This window comes from Lissotriton helveticus, chromosome 2_1 (assembly GCF_964261635.1).
Source record: "Lissotriton helveticus chromosome 2_1, aLisHel1.1, whole genome shotgun sequence".
Lineage (NCBI taxonomy): Eukaryota > Metazoa > Chordata > Amphibia > Caudata > Salamandridae > Lissotriton > Lissotriton helveticus.
The window spans coordinates 1,127,758,324-1,127,777,567 of NC_136059.1; the positions used below are offsets into that span (position 1 = coordinate 1,127,758,324).

The 19,244-nt window shown below is 45.3% G+C and overlaps 1 protein-coding gene across 1 annotated transcript in view; it reads right to left on the bottom strand.

Moving 5' to 3' along the window:
• Positions 1–19,244, bottom strand: part of DENND4C (DENN domain containing 4C) — a 1,285,018-nt gene that overhangs the window by 923,088 nt on the left and 342,686 nt on the right. The window contains exon 10 of the mRNA XM_078675962.1: positions 16,842–16,986. Coding sequence (XP_078532088.1) covers positions 16,842–16,986 — 145 coding nt within the window. The remainder of the gene's footprint in view (positions 1–16,841; positions 16,987–19,244) is intronic.

Consider the following 19,244-nt stretch of genomic DNA (forward strand, 5'->3'; position numbering starts at 1 on the left):
CCTATTTGCTGCTTTGGCGACCTCTACCCGAGTTGTGCCCCCTTTTTATGTACTTTTGATCCTGTACTTTGGGTGTCGGGCCCGTCGAACCTGGTGGCTTGTCCTGTGACGCATCTTCAAAATGGCGGGCAGAGGGGACAGAGAGACGCGCAAGACGAAAACACCTCTGCGCGGAGCTCCAGTTCAATCAAATGTCATGGACCGTTATACCCATTCTAAGGGGTCCCCCGGAGCTGCCCTGCCTGGTTCTAGTATTGCGTCTGAACGAATTTTGGAAGAATCGGCGGAGCCCTCCTTACAGGATATCATGGGCGCCATCTCGGGTGTGAGGGAATCCATTGGCCTACAGTACGAGGCCTTGGCCCACAAACTTGACACCGTGGCTATTGAGGTGAATCTGATTCGTGCTGATCTCGGCAAGACGAATGAGAGGGTACAATCACTGGATATTAAATCCTCTAGCCTTACGAATGACGTCTCGGAGCTCCAAACAGAGATTGGAAATCTCCGTCGGGGGAACGACTTCATGACCCGTCGCCTGGAGGACTTTGAAAATAGGGCGCGTCGCTGCAATGTTCGCCTGGTTGGTGTACCGGAAAATCCTGAACCCCACTCGGTGGATCTCCTGGTTGAGGATCTGGTCTTGAACCATTTGGCCCCTTCTGGTCTCACAAAATTTTTCACGGTGGAACGTGCACATCGTGTTCCAGGGGGCAAAGTCAAGCCGGGAGCCCCGCCGAGACCCATTGTAGCGAAGCTTTTTCATTATAGAGACCGGGACGCTATCCTGCAGGCCTCGCGGGTGAAGGGCCCGGTGGCCTTTGAGAATGCTACGGTGAACTTTTACCCGGGCTTTTCCCAACAGGTTCAGAGACAACGTATGGAGTTTCGTGGTGCCAAGAAACGTCTCCGGGATCGGGGCCTACGTTACGCCATGCTCTTTCCCACTAGACTCCGGGTCGAATACAATGAACGTACCCTTTTCTTTGATCGGCCAGATGCTGTTAATGACTGGCTGGACTCATTGCCTGACCGTCCTCCTGAGACAGACTCCGCCGCTCACCCTGGCGGTGCCGAAGGTGGTGTGGAGATCTAACTGTTCGGCTCTTATGTCTTATTTTGAATACATTCTCAGGAGTGTTGGCCGGCGTCCCTCTACATTGTGATCATTCTGTCTTTTCGTTTGTTATTTTTGTTCTTGCTGAGGTCGGGGGGTGGATGGAACGGAGACCTTTCCTCCTCCGGGGTCTTTGTGTAGAATAGGGGTTCTTGGGCGACAGGCACACTGCAGGTTGGGGTGGCTCTTTAGCTTTTTGCAGGGGTGCAGGGTGGGGGGTGTTTCTCTTCAGTTTGGGGGAGGGGGGTTGGGAAGTTTTTTCTTTTCTGTGTGTTGTTTTCAAGGCGATTTGCTCCTGTGTTTGCTGCTGTTTCTGATGTCTAGCTCATGGACGGGGGGTCTTGGCTCGGGTGGTTGGGATGGGGGGTAGAGGGTTGAAATTTCTTTCCTGGAACGTTAATGGCCTGTTAAAAAAAAAATAAAAAAAATAAAAAATAAAAATGAAGCCTACTGAGCCTAAAAAAACGTTGCCTAACCTTGGCTAAAAAGTGCCTCAGTACCCCTGGCACCCATAACTACATTCAAGTGTGAGAATTTCGCCATCTGAACAACCGGCTGACAATGCATGCAAATTCTCTGCATCTTGCAATTTCTGAGCTTGAAGACCATAACAATATTCGAATGATTTGTAGCCAGCCTAAGGTCCCCATAAAAGATACAAATTCTTGGTACAGCACATTAAGACCATTTGGGATTCTAGAGAATAGAACTGCATGGTCTGCATATAACAACAAGCATTTACAATGCAATAGGTCTCGCATTTACACAATACCTATTGCATTGTAAATGGTTGGCATCGCAGACAACGGGAGGGAGGGCAGGAGAAGGCACGGGAGGGAGGGCGGGAGAAGGCACGGGCAACGGGAGGGAGGGCGGGGAAGAAGGCACGGACAACCAGGGGGAGTGAGGGCGGGTGGACCATGCATGCAAATTCTCTGCATCTTGCAATTTCTGGGCTTGAAGACCATAATAATATTCGATTGATTTGTAGCCAGCCTAGGGTCCCCATAAAAGATACAAACTCTTGGAACAGCACATTAAGACCATTTGGGATTCTAGAGAATAAAACTGCATTGTCTGCATATAACAACAAGCATTTACAATGCAATAGGTCTCGCATTTAGACAATACCTATTGCATTGTAAATGGTTGGCATTGGAGACAACGGGAGGGAGGGCGGGAGAAGGCACGGGCAACGGGAGGGCGGGGAAGAAGGCACGGACAATCAGGGGGAGTGAGGGCGGGTGGATTTTGAATGCACGTACAACAGAAGGGGCGGGATTGGGTTAAGAAAATGCACCAAAGCATGTTGTGCCTGAGGAGCAGAACGTCATTAAAGAAAATAGTGCTCACAGTCTAAAGTATCACCTATCATGTAACAACCAAAGTAAATGGGCCAGTCGGCATGAAAGGTGACAAATGAAGAGGAGGTGGTACTAAAAAGGGACTAACAAGCCTATTGACAATGCGGAAGCCAGCATTTAGGACAGACAATGACACAAGTCAATGCAAAGTGGGCGAGGCTTCTATTTGCTACTCCACCACAAGTCTTGCACAGAAGCACATGCGCCTTGGCTCTAGGCGCAACCTAAAAAAGGGACCTTTTTCCTACTAATGATCGGAGCACCCGAAACTGTTTCCTAAAGGGCTACACCAATGTCATTAATGTATAGGAGGAACAAAATAGGGGCCAGAACGTGGCCTTACCGAACCTTCCCATCTCAAGCTTAAGGCTGCCCGACAAATCTAACAGAAGCTGACAGATCATAATGGAGGGCTCTTAAGAACTACGACCTGCTCTTAAGAACTACACCAGGTCGTCCTCTACCCGAGGTCAGATCAAATCTCCCATAGTTTCGACCTAATCACTCTGTCGGAGAAGCAAGAGAGGTCCATGAAGGCTAGACAGACAATTCTCTGCCTAGCAAGAGTGTATTTAGTGACCAGCAGATGGAGATTTAGCCATTGCTCCATCATGCCAAGACCCTCACAGAACCCATACTGCACGTCAGACAGCGTGTCGGACGCCTTAATCCAGGTAAGGAGGCGGTCAAGTACAGCTCTCCCCACCAGTCTAACAGCTGAGTCCAGCAAGGAAATTGGTCAATGGCACCTAGGGGACTGCAGGTTACCCTTCTTAACAAGCATTGAAAATGCAAATTGGCCTCGCCTTTGATTAAGTTAAAGCCATTTGCTTTGCTATACAATACCATTAGCAAAGCAAATGGCTTTAAACTTAATCAAAGGCAAGACCTATTTCATTTTCAAAGCTTGTTCCTTTATGTAATTTGGTGGGAGGTTTGTGTCATGTAGCCCAACCTATCCACTGTATCTTTATGTGCGCTTTTCTCCTGTTGTTTTGTCCATTGTTCGTCGGGGTTTCTTTGTTTCCCCAAGATAGGGAGATGTGTTGTATTATGCTTAGGCAGCCTTGACCACAATGAGGCTGCACACCCTTCTATGACATCTAACATTCCATGATGTCACCTTTGGAGCGTGGGAATTATGTGTGGGCAGTCAGTTGGAGCTGGGCCAGGCAGGACATCGGTGTGGGGTCTCTTTCCTTCTGTGAATAAACTTACCTTCTTCAAGAGACATGTGAGGAACTGGACTTTCAATTATTTCTAGTCAGGAGAACCCGAAGGTCTCCCATATCAAAGGCAGGAGAGAGAGATCCAGCACTATCACTTAATCTGTGTCACCTTCATCTGAAATTACCCGGATTTAATCAATTACAGCATTAAAAGCAATCTCAAAGGCCTCTGCTCAGAGGTGTTCGGGTTTCACCCAACCAAAAGCAATTTCAAGAAAGTATCACAAAATGGGGTATTTGTACAATCTGAACTGTCAAATGCGATATAGGCAATTCATAAACTGCACTCTTTTTTGTCCCATCATTTTCACAATATCTTCATTTTACTCCAATATTTCGCCTCCTTTATTTAGTCAACGCCGCATGTTCCAGTTTAATTCTTAGTCCTATAGAACTGAGAATGCTAAACAAACCCACTCACGTTCTGCTTTCACCTGCTCGCATTTACTGCACACCTGTGCTCCCCTTTCTGCTGTTCACTCCATGGCAGGTCTACTACACAAGGATCCGCTTTACCGATAAAGGTCGCAAACTTTGCCCTTTCAATGGAGTATCACTTATTTTTCAGAGTCGAGAGAATACGGGTCGATCTGAAGCACGAGGATTTTCCGGGAGCGGCAGGGTTTACAGATACATGGCCATCGGGGCGTTCTGATGGCATGGACTGGTTGTATCATTTTTCCTTAAGACAAACTCACCGGCCGGTCGGCGGTTACTTGACTGACCGGTTTACATGCTCTCACTGCGCCTGAGTGAAAACACCGCTTCTTGCTCTCATCGGCACTTACCTGCGCTTGCAGGGGAACACGCTAAAATCATGGGCTCCGCAGGCTCCTAGCCGCAACACCACCCGAAGAACAGGCCCGGCTTTAGGCAGAAGGTGCAGGGAAGCGCACAGTAACCTACTGGTGATGGGCGCCGCCATGTCTGACCGGGGGCGGGCTGAAGTGTGGGTGGGGACGTATCCGCATATTCATGCGCACATGGCAGGTTTTCGGTTTTACGTAACACAGTCACGGAATGTGTATTCGTCAGGTGAACTGTGCGCTTTGTCCGCTGTTCGTGGCTGTGCCTCTGGAAACGGAGCACAGCAACAGACAAGTCAGCCTGGAGCGCGCGCTGGAAAAAACGCGGGAGGGCAGGAGTGTGACGCTGTGAGCGTGCACGTTGGTGTTCCCTGCGGCTCACGCGTTCACAGACCGGGGCCTGCTCGTGCACCGGTCTGTATCACTTGGGGAGGCAAAATGACGACAATAAGGCTCGCTAGCGGCAGCGCTTCGCGCTGCAACGCCAGGCGAGCTCTAAAAATGGGTTCAGTTACAGCAGAGTGCCAGGACTGTGGAAAGCCCACTTTGCAGACTGTATTAAAGGCATTGCAAAGGAGGGGGCCCATAGATCTGGGGCTAATTTATAGAGCTCCATAGGGACTCCATCCAGGCCTGGGGCTTTATTAGATTAACTCTAATTACTTCCAAATTGTCACTACATGTAAATTCCAAGGCTAGTGGATATACCACCTCCTCTTCTTCATATTGAAAGTCCACTCTCAATTATAAACATTCTTGAAATGATCGACCTAGGCTTCTGGCTGATGGTGGAGACAACAGAGTTGGGCTTGGGATACACAGATCTAATCTTGTTTGCCTCAGCCCAAAAAAGCCCTAGTATCCTTCAGCCTACAAGTTCTAATCAGTTTGCCCCAGAATTCGTTTTGCAGTTCTTGTTCCTATACTGTATAACTGCATTATACTCTGTCCTGCCTCTACGTATTTTGTGCAGATCTCTGGGTGTCTCCTTCAAGGCTTCACAAAGTAGTGAAGATGCCTTCCTACAAGGCTGGCCAAACCACTTGGCCTCTAGGGGTTGGGGTCTGCAAGGCTTCAGTAACATTCTGTTTACCTCCTGATTCAGCAGGATGAATGAGCTAGCCCTCTCCCTATATTCGGCTGAGATGGTAAGGCATTGAGTTGCCAGGGGCAGATGATTCGAACACAACCTACCGAGGAGGGTAGGCATGTCAGTGTTTTTCAAACCAAACGTAGACCCTGGGTCTTAACTGTGACTCGGAAGCTACACTCTTTTGCCCCAGATTAATCGTCAAGCTGTTAGCAAGTGAACGGGCCATCATGGTTTTACCACGTCGTCAGTGTACAGCAAGCTTGATATTGGTTTTCCGCCTAGTTTGGGAACATGAGAGTTAAAGGTTTGTAGCTGTACAGTCAGGTCAGCCACAAAAAGGTTAAATAAGGTCAGCGCCAAAACACATCCTTGTTTTAGGCCACAGGTGGTTTTGATTTTACAGGAGAGGTGCGTACCTACCCCCATCTTGACTTGGACCCAGGTGTCGCTGTGCAATATTATCAGCATGCTTAGCAGGTTATGCGGTATACTCCATCTTGCTAACTTCCACCACAACCTCCCCCGGTCCACGCACTCCAAGGCTGCTTTAAAGTTGATGTAACAAAAAATAGAGGTGTTTTGGAGGCGCGGGCAGCGTCCACAAGTAGAGAGATTGCTAGAATGTTAGTGACTGTGCCAGATTATTTTTAAAACCCGGTCTGATTGTATGACATGATGGCATTGCTGGAGGCCCACGTTGTTAGCTCATCTAGTACGGTTCCAGCAAAGTATTTGGCGTCTATGTCCATCAGGGTTATTAGGAGATAGTTTGCTGGTAGAGACAGGTTTCCGCTTTAAAAATTGGCAATATGATCGAGCCTCTCCATGACACGGGAAGGTATCACGTGCTTCTGAACTGTGAAAACCCTGGTGCGAAGATTCCCATTCAGAAGTCTGGACCGTGCTTAATCATTACTGGGGGTATTCTGTTAGGGCCCGGGGATCCTACTTTTTGCCCTTTGGCTATTTGCTTTTTAATGCTCTCTGCTTCCACCTCGGGCTGCCCCTCGTGTTGTGCAGTAATTAAAGTATCCCAAGTATCCGTCTGCAAGTGGTCTCTTGATTCATGATTGAAGTGGTTTTTAGGTCGAGCCTAGCGCAGCGCGCATGCGCTGCTCTGCGAGGCTTCTTGTGTCTACTCTGTGTGGGTCTGACTCCTCCCAGGCATTGGGTTGGCTTTTGGGTGTGTCTTTTTCAAATCAAAGCCTGCAAATGGCTAAAGGTGGGTGCATGTCCCACCTCTTCTGAAAAGTTCACTCCCATGGTGTTTTGCTGCAGGAGCGAGCAGTGGCGCGCAGAGCGCCAGCTGCAGTGCCTCCTTGTCTCCCTGTGCCCGCCCCCACCACTCCTCCTGAGCTGCTTGTTGATGTTTATGTGTAACAACAGCAGCTGAAAAGCAGTTATGTATTCATACACCAGGAGATGTATAGCACTAATCTGTTACCTCACGCCAGAGTCTTCTGACTGCTCCAACCAAACGTCACACTACTGAAGCACGTCCAACACAGTTGTGCATACAGGTTAGACTGTGTTGTGCAGTGTGTGGCATGCCTCGAGTAACGGCACACATTGAACTACTGAGGAAGACAGTACGCAGAGGTGCCAGGGTCACCAGGCAAGGACAAGTGTAAGGGCAGCTGGTGAGACACAAGAGTTTGTGCTGTGCACAGACAGCTGGCGATCGGACGAGAACGTGCAAAACCTCGTTTCATCTTACGTCGCTGCCCCCTCCATGGAGGCCACAAACATCTCAGGTTTGGGTTATTTTACACGTTCAGCTATATTAAAAGCCTGTTCTATTTTCAACGTATGTAATAACTCTAGGACCTGAAGTCTCTTTTACGTTATAATCTCTACTTCATGAAAAGCACCCTTCTGCTCCAAGCATCCTTCGCTCATACTGTATAATGCATTTTCAAGCCTCCTCCTTGGGTTGGTAGAACTCATGAACCCCATGTTACAGGACAACTACGCAATGCTACAGCAGCCAATGGGGTCGTGCACAGTCTGTTGGTTAAAGAGTACCATGCCGGTTTCTCGTTGCTTGTTCAGTAAAAGGAGGACATCTAACCCTTTGAAAGCGCTGTACTATTTCTTTTTTTTAAAAGTCACACCGTGTTGCCCTTTATTATGGGGCATGTTTTTGCAAGCCAGCCTGTCCGCTTATCAGGGCCATGTGACGTCAGGGGTGCACTTAATGACAGTAAAGAGCACTCGAGTGCGCCTCACAATGCTTATTTGTGTGGGTGCTGGGCCTCTCCCTTCCCTTGAATACATCGTCACACGCAGCCCTCGTTCAAGAAAGTGCCTCAAGGCCTGCGCGACTTGGTGTAAGTAATGCATTCAGGCTGCCGCATACTTTAAGGCTCATTTCCCAACAGTACACCACTAGCATGGGCTAAATGGTGCTCACTTCCTGGGTTACAGCTGTACCACAAATGCGTCCGTTGCTTATTACTACAGAGTGTCTTCATATAGCACCCCTCTGGGATTAGTTAAGAGCCCTTCGTTTTGGCTGCTTCACAGTTGCAGGCATCGTTAAGATAGCTCTAATATAGAAATATAAAGGCATCCTGGCTTTTACACGGACGCCACTGCTTCCTGCTGCACAATCTGAGTACAGAGGAGTGCTGAAAGACTTGTGTGTAGGGACATTGGCTGAAGCCCTGTTTCAGATTTTGTGTCCCTGTGACAAGACAGACAAACAGAAGATTAATATATTGCATTCATGGTAATGATTTTTAAGTTGATACATGGCTGTGTTTGTGAGTAAACGGATGATGTCACAGAACTGCACACAATGGCAACACGAAGGTCACTGGTTGCAGAGTGAATGAATCAATGACCTGGTATTTGCATATGATACAGGGCAAATATTATTCTGCTAATTTGTTTTTAGCGGTTTTAAAATCACGTTAATTTCGTGCACTGCACCATAGCTTTTAACTATTTAGGGGGCTAGTCAATTGTAAAGGGAACTGTGAGTTTCAACTGCGTATTCCGATGCTTGTGAAAGGGTGACATAGGGAAGAGCTACAACGCCTACCTTATTCTTTGTCTGGAAGCGTTAGCATTTCCAGCGTCAGTTCCCCGGTCCACCACAGCATTTGCTGATTGTGTGGAGGGAGTGCTGACACGATATTTTCCCCACTTCCGGTGGGACAGTCCCGTCCGCCATTTCCGCTCAAGAGACGGTCTAGTCTCTAATAACTCGCCATAAATGGAGGGACGGGCACTGACGCGCAGCGGGCGCGCCAAAGGCAAGCCTGTCTGCACCCGTCCGCGCCCGAGACACGACCAGCGCCAGCCACGTTGCCAGTTTACAGCCAGATAGAATGCTTCCAGCCAAGTATCTGCATGAACTAAATCTCAATAAAGATTGTGAACAACATATAGATGTGGATAGAATTAAAGGCCCCATATCGTGTTATAAATGCAAAGTTCAGATATTCTGTGAGTCGGAAAAAGTAAAGGGAGACGGACACTAGATGTACATTAGGGGAGGTTTAATTAACTCACGATCAGTAGGCCAACATGCCTTAGATGTCAAGGAATTGATTAAGGGCAATGACTTAGATTTTTTATGTGTAACAGAATCCTGGTTAACAAAAAGATTCTAATCCAGATATTGCGGTTGCCTTGCCACCCCAATTTACAATATGTAGACAGAGTGTGGCGGGGGGAGGCGTACCTATCTTACATAGAAAGACTTTACAATGGAAAGTTTGTACCTTACCTGGACTTAGAGGAGCAGAACACATGGGGTTTTGCTGTACTATCAATAATTCCTTCTCTGGGGTTTTGATATATCGCCCCCCCAGGCAACAGTAAGGCATTCCTGGACTCTCTTGGAGATGCACTTAGCGAAGCTATGCTTAGATATGCAAACTACGCTACTTGGTGATGTTAATCTCCATTTAGAATGCTGTGACAGCCCAGGGGTTACATCCTTCCTGGAAACTTGTTGGGAATGAAGCAAATAGTCCAGAGACCAACACATAGGGCAGGACATACCATGGATGTTGTTTGTACCAACTTTAGCCCACTTCAGACAGGAAATCCAACTCCACAGGTCTGGTCTGATCACTGCTTCATCCCATTAGATATTCTGATTCCTGATAAGGATAGTAGGATAAGGAAGAAAGAAGGAAGGAGTGGCATCGTCTAATTACTAATGCCTCTTTGCAAACAGTCGCACAAGATAAGGTCCCAATTCTCATAGGAAAACTAGGAGAGGACTCTCGCCGGTTTCACAGTTGGATATTGTCTATAGGTGAAGAACTGCTTCCAACTGATCGTCCGGTCAGATTGAGCAAAAGGAAAATTCATAAGGACCCTTGGTTCTCAATAGAACTAGAAGGACTTCATCTGCAGTCGAAACAGTTGGAACGCAGATGGAGAAAGGGATATGTTGTTTCTAACCTACAGAATTAAAAACAAATTAGGAAAAGATACCATTCAGCTATCAAAGTAGCAAAAAAAGAGTATTTTCATAATCAAATAACCCTGGCAAAGTATAATCAAAGAGATTTTTACAATCGTAAAATCCTTTACAGATCCCAAGGGCGTACATGTAGAAATCCCTCCCTCCCAGAAGCTATGTGATGAAATCGCAATATACTTCGATGATCAGAACAAGGCCATTCAAAAGAACTTTGTAACTCAGGACTACTCGGAGCTTATTGAGGGACAGGTGTCGGAAAAAGGAGATGATAGACCAGGCCTTCAAGCCATTCAACTGGCCACTCTCTCCCAGACCAAGGAGGGAATATTGGCCTGTAAATCTGGCTCTCCACTGGACACCTGCCCTCCGATGCTATTACACCATATCATTGACATTGTCAACCCGGTGATCAACGACATTGTGAATTCATCACTTGCTACGGGGACTGTGCCAGATGAGTGGAAATTTGCTACACTAAAACCCTTGAAGAAAAAATTGAACATCGATCCCTCGAATCTTACTAATTACAGGCCCATATCTTTTACCTATTTTAGATAAAATTACAGAGAAAATAGTATACAAGGAACTCTCTAGTTATTCAGAGTCAGCACAGATTTTTCATTCCAGACAATCCGGTTTTCGACCAAAACATTCGACAGAGTCTGCGTTACTTGAGATATCAGACACTATTAAATGTATAATGGATGATGGCAAGAAGGCGGTCTTAATCCTTTTAGACTTGTCTGCAGCGTTTGATTCCATCTCACATAACATCCTGCTAGCCAGATTGAGATCTAGCGGCATATCGGATTCCGCATTGGCATGGATTACATCTTTCCTGCCAAATAGGAAGCAGTTGATTTTGCTTGGATCCTTCTTGTCACTAGCACGAGTCATCTCCATGGGTGTGCCACAGGGGGCTTCTTTAAGTCCTCTTTTATTTAACATATATATGGCCCCTCTTATCTCATTGATTTCGAACTATGGGATCGAAATCACGTCGTACGCCGAATTCTACCGATGTGGAAGAAAGTTTCAAAACCTGTTTTACAGCAGTAATAAAAATGGATAACCATCTCTGCTGTAACACTGATAAAACAGAAATCCTACCCATTGGCAAAAAAAAACTTTTTCAGCCAAAGGACTGGTGGCCAGATAATACCACAGCCCCTCCATCAATGGTGGAAGTTGCAAAAAACCTAGGCGTGTGGTTTGATTCTGCCCTCTCATTTAAACCACATGTTCTGAAAATAACTGGGACCTGTTTCGGGCTTATAAAAACCTTGAGAACGTTTTTCAATCTGATCTCACTGGCCGCTAAGAAGACAGTGGTGGTGGCTCTCATATTATCGCCGCTGGACTACTGTAATAGTCTCCTTGCAGGAATTAACAAAACTATCCTGAGGAGATTACAGGTAGTCCAGCACGCTGCAGCCAGACTGGACCTAGGTCTGCCGCGTAGGGCGTCTGCTTCAGCTGCATTGAAGACCCTCCATTGACTCCCAGTCCATAAAAGAATTCTGTTCAAACATTTACTGACGACATTTAGAGCACATCGTCACCTGGGCCTAACATATGTTTCAGTATGATTTAGGCCTTATACCACTGTAAGAACACTGAGGTCCAGCACTGCAAGCTTTCTCAAAGTGCCGGGATTAAAACTATCTACCAAAGGCGGAAGATCAGCCACTGTTCTGGGAGCAAAGGCCTGGAATTGTATGCCAAAAGAACTTCGAGTAATTGAACAGAAGGGGCAGTTCAGAAAAGCATTAAAGACGTGATCTTTGGAATAGCGGATGCTTACTGTCTAGACCTTATCTAGGTCTTGTTCTACACAGCTGATTCCTGTCACTTACAGCGCCAGGAGACTCCGATAGGAGTGGCAGTTGCGCTATAGAAAACTCACTTTTAATTTCATTTCATATTCACTGAAAAAAACAAAGGTTAAAGAGACATAGTTCAGTGACAATGTCAGTTTAAACGTAACATTTTAACCTAAAACACGGAGAATGACAGTTCTAGTTATTTCAAGTAACATGCACAGTGTTGTCATCAATGATATCAGTTCAGTTGTCATCAGTAATGTTATCAATGAGGTCACAGAACATGTTGTTGTATAGCATTTTAGGACCCTAGTGTAATTTTCCCGATTCATGCCCATATATAGGTATAAATCACCTTGTCCTTAGAAATCATAACCATATTTAGACATAGCTCATGCAGTCCAAATACGGCATGGCTACTTCCACTAGCTGCGAAAATCCACAACGAGTTCTTGGAAAACTCGGCTTCAGCAGTTAGGGACTTCCCCTTGCTTGAATATTGATTTGTCCAAGAACTCATGGAGTTTTCAAAGAACTGAGACTCTTTGATAACGTTATGTCCACCTTTACGTCAAACTCGGCACCTTCAAGGTATAAATATGCCCACACTTGCCATAGCAAACACACGGTGGTTTGGAGCAGTTCGACTATCTACTTGCCCGACGCATCCTGCTACAGCAAGTGCCGAAGGAAGCCGACCCTCCAGCAGACGCACTGAGAGAGACGTGGTCTTTTCTCTTGCCGAGAAATCCAGATCCAGTGTTTCCAAGCTCCCCCTGCGGGGTGTTGGGAAATCGAGTCCTGAGACTGACCTCCTTCATTCTAAACCAAGGTACGGAGCCGATTAGCCCCTAAGAGAAAGCTTGGATAGATTCTTGGCAAAAAGAATACTAAACCTATGCAACACCACACTTACTTCTCCCTCATACTAGACTTAGGTTAGGTACATCGGGTAGGCGTATTTTAGAAGCACCAGTTGAGTACTTTTAGTCTTTAATTATTTATGTATGTATTTTATGGATTAAAAATCATACCATGCTTTTACAGTATTATTTTATAATACTCTTCCTGCTGTACGCATTATACTTTAGAGCCAGTATTACGATTGTAGCAGTTCATTTCTTCTGCATGAGAAAGAAGACTGTTCAATAAATACTTCTTATTGAAAGCGCCCATCTCTCTATTTCTCTGCACCACTGGTGAAACGAAGCATGCACGAATGACTGAGTAAAATATGTATCTATTGTTTCCATGACTTTGAAGATCAGTTTTATCTTGGGGAAACAAAGTTGTCATGTTTATGCGGTTGTCAGAAACTAAATCCATTCTTGTGAATTCGAGAAAGTTTCTAGTGACCTCTGAGCTAGCTGGCATTCACAATTAAGTCTAATATATCCGATAGAGACCTAGTAGACATAAGTCCTACGTCACATCTATAGGATATTTATTTATTTTATACAGCTTGTAAAGCGCATGGTTACACTAGCAAGTGTGTCCCCGCGCTATTGAACTGTTGCTGCTTCAGCTATAGCTTACATCCAGCCTAAGTAGAGTCTTTCTAAGGTATGAGTCTTAGGCTTTGGGGAAGAGAATTGTTTTGAGCTCTCTTCGGAATGCGGGCTCCGACGTCTCCAATCTCAATCTCATTGGCAGTTTGTTTCACTGGATGGCGGTCTGGACTCTAAAGGACCGTCCACCCATTCGCACTCTTTTGAACTTAGGGACCTGAACCTGCCCTGTGCCACCAGATCTCAACTGGCGAGTTGGCTCGTAACGTTTGAGGAGACTGTGCAGGTACTTAGGGCCTTTTCAATGGAGGATGTGATGCCCTACACAGAGGGCCTTAAACGTCATCCGTTCTCTGACCGGCAGCCAGTGTAGGGTTCTCAATGCTTTTTTTGCTGACACTTTTCTAGGTAGTTGTAGGATCAGACGGGCCGCCGCATTTTGTATGCGCTGTAATCGTTGCAAGCATTTTTCACTGGCACCTAAGTATAGGACACTTCCGTAGTCCAGCCTGGATGTTATTAAAGCATGGACCACGGATTGTCTTGTCGGCACAGGCAGAAGGTCCAGTGTTTTCCTTAAGACCTGTAGCATACCAAAGCAAGTGCCCGCCACTTGTTTTGTCTGGTGATCAAAGGATATTTTGTCGTCTACCCAGATTCCTAAGTTCTTGACTGGATTGCTGGGTTCGGCTAGAGCTCCCAGCTCATCCGGCTACCAGGCCGAGGTCCAAACTGATGGTGACTTGCCCACAATCAGCACCTCTGTCTTGTTTCCGTTTAATTGGAGGCAGTTGTTGGCCATCCATTTGGCGAGCTCCTGCATGCATAGCGAGAAATTTGTTGCACATTGCTCCTTTGGCTGTATCAGGGTCACGATCAGTTGTGTGTCACCTGCGTATGACACTATCTCAACCCCAAAACTGTCTGTGATGCTTCCCACGGGCACCACATATAAATTAAAAAGGGTGGGGCTAAGACTGGAGCCTTATGGCACTCCCTGTTTCAATTTTATTTCTTTAGACCGGAAAGGTCCCTGAGCGACCTGGAAGCTACGGTCGGTAAGGAATGATTCCAGCCATTCCCAAGCTTTACCCACCACTTTTCAGACACTATAGCAGAGTGTGATGAGCTACAGTGTCGAAAACGGCGCTGAGGTCGAGAAGAATCAGCGCCGCTGTCTGTCCCTCTTCCGCATGTCTATGTAGAATTTCTGTGGAGGATAACAGAGCTGACTCCGTAGAGTGAAGAGCCCGGAAGCCCGATTGTGAGGGGTGGAGGAGTCCGTTGGACTCAATGTGAGCAGAGAGTTGTTTATTAACGGCTTTCTCTGCGATCTTAGCGAAGTATGGGAGTAGCGAGATCGGTCTTAAGTTCTCTAGCTTATCCCTACTGATATTGGGTTTCTTCCTCAGAGGAAGGACCACTGCTTTCTTCCATGTCATGGGTACCTGCCCAGATTCAAAGGATAGCGCGAGTAGGTGCCTGATGTAAGGCTCCAAAGTGTCTATGCTGCCATGAAGTATTTTTGGGGTGGCAGGGTCGCTAGGAGAGCCTGACTTAATACTTCCTGCGATATGGCATAGGATTTTCCGCGAGGGCACCTAAAATTTCGTGATACAGTTCTTGTCCAGCGTGGTTGTGGGGGTTTCCAGCCTCCCCTCTCCGCCCCTGGCTGCCTCTGAAAAAGCCAAATAGATTTTTTCTACTTTACCAGCAAAAGATTCTGCTACCTTGTTGCACGAAGTAACAGAACCAGTCATAGGGGTAGCTGTTTGGGCAAGATCGGACAATTCCCTGTACACTAGGAACATTTCATTCATAGAGTTTTCAGCATCGCTAATTCTAGTGCAGTAGTAGCTTTTGCGGGTTTTCCGTATCAGGGCGTGGTATTCCCTCAAACCTTTCTTGTATTCACCTCTCTCTATCTCAGAGAAGCATTTCCGCCATTTCCTCATTCTGCTTTTTTCTCCCGCAGGTCCTTATTAAACCATAGGGCGGACTTGGATTTCCTTGACGGCAAGTTACGCGTCCAAGGCGCCGTGTGGTCTAGTGCCCTTTGGATACGCAAATCCATTGCCTCGCACGCAGATTCAATTTCCCTGCCCTTGAGTGGGCCTCCCATCATTATCTCTTTATCATGTGTCTCTACGGAGAACTTAGCCCATTTCCTACGTTTATTAGAGGTATTGGAAGTGTTGGTTCCAGTCTGTACTCCATTTTCAGGGACCGAACACACATATTGTTAGGAGCTGACAACAGAGGAATTACATTGCTCCACTAAGAATTCTTTCAAGTGATGGTTCTCTTGGGAATCCACTGTCCAACAGGGGCAAAGCAGGTGTTTCAACACTACAATAAACTACTGCTTATGTCATTAAAAACTCGGCAGCAGGGTGGTATTAGAGTACATTTTATAACCAATACATTTCATTTGAGAGTAAGCCCTCTACTTCTTATGCTCCCCTTGAGAGATGTACTGGGACCATCAGACTCAGTTTACATACCTCTGGAAAGGAATGACCTTGAAACCAGCACATATTGGGACGGTTGTGCTAGAAGCCAAGAAGAGCGTGTAGGTGATCCCACATGTGAAGCTTGTAGTCGACCAATACCTAGTGGCAATGTGATTTTGGTGAGTGGTACCTTCTTTAATGATGACCAAGAATACTTCACCCAATCTGGTGTTTAGTGCACCTATTCAATACATAACAGGCTTAAATATGTTAAAATGTTCTGTCAAAAGTTGAAAACAGGACTGCGTAACAGTAAGACCAAGCAGGCTAGTGAAGTAAATTTGAACTATTCCATGAAGCCTTTAGGAGAGACAAATGGAATTACACTCACTTTTGTGAAGGTTTGGCCTAGTGTCTAGTTACCGCAATGTTTTGTTGTTCCCTCAAGTAGAGAATAGAGAAGCTTGTAAGGTAAATATGTTTAATCACAGAGGTACGTACATAAATGTATAATGAGTGGAATAAAGAATTAGGGCACATTGACAACTGAATAATTCAAAGGTATTTGACAATTGGAAAACGGAGGAAGGACTCAAAAATAAAACGCAACTAAAAGTTAAGGTTATAGCAGGTCTCCATGGTAACAAAGGTGAGTATCCGGGCAAGATGTCTCAGCGAGAGAACACTGCTGCGGACATCTGCAGTGACCATGAGTTTAAATCCAGGCACAACATACCCCGCATTTAATCTTTCCACAGTCGAGAAATGTAATTCTATTAAACTTGTTAATATAACATCAATTATACAGTTCTTAAAAGCGCAATGTAGAGCGCTCTGTAAAATAAAAAGTTATTATGAGACATTGGGGCGGGCAGGAGGTCTGAAGTGTTGACTAATGCAGACTTAGTCATCCCCATTTTATTTACAAGAAAACGTGCTCAATGTAGTAGTAGATATTACAATACAGAATATCAGTAGTGCATCAAGACCAGTATTATGCTCACCGCTACAACTGCTTCAGCGACTCCGGTCAGCACGGCCGGCCTGAGAGAGTGCAGCAGTATTTTGTTTTCTAGTAGTACGAATAGCAGCAAAGTCGCACAGTTCTCAGGTCCGAGGTTCATCAGCAGAGTGCTGAAATTTGCACCGCTAAAAACGGAAACAAAAAAAATCGTAATTTTCATTTTTCGTGCCACCTTTACAGTAGCAAATCTCACTTACCAACACATCTACTCAAAGGAAACGCATGTCTAAATTAGAAGGCTCCGGCACTTGGGCCACAGCACTCACACCGGGCACCCATATCTTTCATAGGATTTGGCAACCTGTTCCTAGGGAACTAAATCAATCACTAACTAGACTGGCATCGATCGGAGTACTCTAGGCAAAGATATTTTAACTACCCACTCTTGCTTTTTACTATCATACACACAACACGCTCAGGCCCCTTAACCAATAATTACTGCAAAAAATATTCCAGCACCAGCCACATGCACATTTCAGTTACACCTTCCAATACTGCATTCATGGTTGGTCAATAGATTCATAAACGTAACGCATTTCTATAATTGTGGACATTGAAAATCCAAAGTTATGACGACCCCGAGAATGAAGAGGGGTAGGCAACAGAAGGTAGCATAAGGTACACGGAAAGAGTGGAGGTGCCTAGCATTCTACCAATGGCGCCTATAGAAGTTTGCGGTAGGACGCTATTCGTGTCCCCCCTCCCCAACCTTCCCCATTCTCTCCCCCCCTCTTCCCCGCGTACCCCATTCCTCTCCTCTGCACCTCCCCCCACCCGATATACATTCAGCCCCCAAACACCAAAGAAACCTATGTGAATTGAGAGCGTTGGGCACTAGCAGACATAAGGAACTGAGTTCACACCATACAAAGATAAGATGGGTGGCTGGGATAGTACAGCGAGATGAAATAACAGACGTGATGCATGTGGTGATGTGCAAATATATTGTAAACGTTCCAGGAGAAAGGGTAAAAATGTTATGTTTTATTCAAGTTAAATTGGCTATAGTTAAAATCTGAATGTCAAGATACTACGCCAGCTCTTAGTACACTGGATCTGTAATAGGTGATAACGACAGATGTTTAGCACCATAATTGCATTGTTTGTACAAAGTTAAAGTGTAAATTATATTGAATTGCAGATGTACCAGATGTAATGAAAAATTACAAACTATAATAAAAACAAATGTAAACAAAAAATAAAATCTAAAGTTATATAAACATTTAAAGCTTGGCTGCACTAAATTAAAACAAAATAGAAAAATCTCATATAGAAAACATTAGTGACACGTTCAAGGTCTATCACACACAAAACCATACTGTTCGTAAATTCAACGACCCCAATCAGAATTCTACGCCCTATATAGTAACCTATGCAAAAAAATACATTTTGTTTGTGGAGCATTTTTGCCAATTAACTTTATTAACGGAAGCTTTTTGTTGAAAAATAATACTTCATATTCACAAAGTTAGTGTAACACACTACTTGACAGTCTAATGTGGATTACCAAGATATTGTCATACAGTGTTCTGCAAGTACAGAGTGCTAACAAAATACACAATAATGGCAATTTGTATATGATCGTGTAAAGAAATCCCTAACTGTTTTATATCACCCTTAGGTGCCATGCTTAAAGATAGACTGCCTCTTAAAGGACAGAACATTCAACCTAGTGATGTGTAGTCTTAGACCCTAAGCCTCCTTTCTCCCGATTAGCAGGCACTGGTATGGGACTGGAGTCATTTCTATGCACAGCACAAAAGGTGTCTCAGAATTTCAGCTGGAAGCACAGGTCCTTTCAATGCACGACTGTTGCCTTGCCTAAAAGGTGGCTTCATAACTCTGTAGCACCGGAATAATAAACAAATACACAAGTTTGTCTCAAAATTCTCGTAAGCAAAAAACAGGAAAACCCAGGGAGGGTTTTTTAATCTTTACATTAGAACAGTTTCCTACTTTCTGCACTTCTTGTTTCTACTGACCCTTTTCTGTGGTGGTAGGGTGGGGTGCATGTGAATCAATAAAATATCAAATAGATCTGTGCTGGGGAAGTCGTTTCCGGTAAGGGAATATAATTTCTCGCCTACTTGATAATTTATACATTTACGTTTTTAATCATTACAATGGCACGCATCAATAAGCAGGGTGATGTGTTTAAAATACATTCGTTAAGGACCACTTCTCCTACTCATCAAGCCTTAGGCTGTAAATCAAGCAATGACTTGCGATAGATCATCTCATTACTTCCCAAAATGCCGCTTTGGTCATCAAGACGGTAGGAGAATAGTAAGTTCCCTGGCAAAGACTTAAATGGTTTCGTTTATATTATTTTGTGCAATCGATTAACAATGCAGCTTTGTTTTGCCTGGCTATGGTTCAGTGT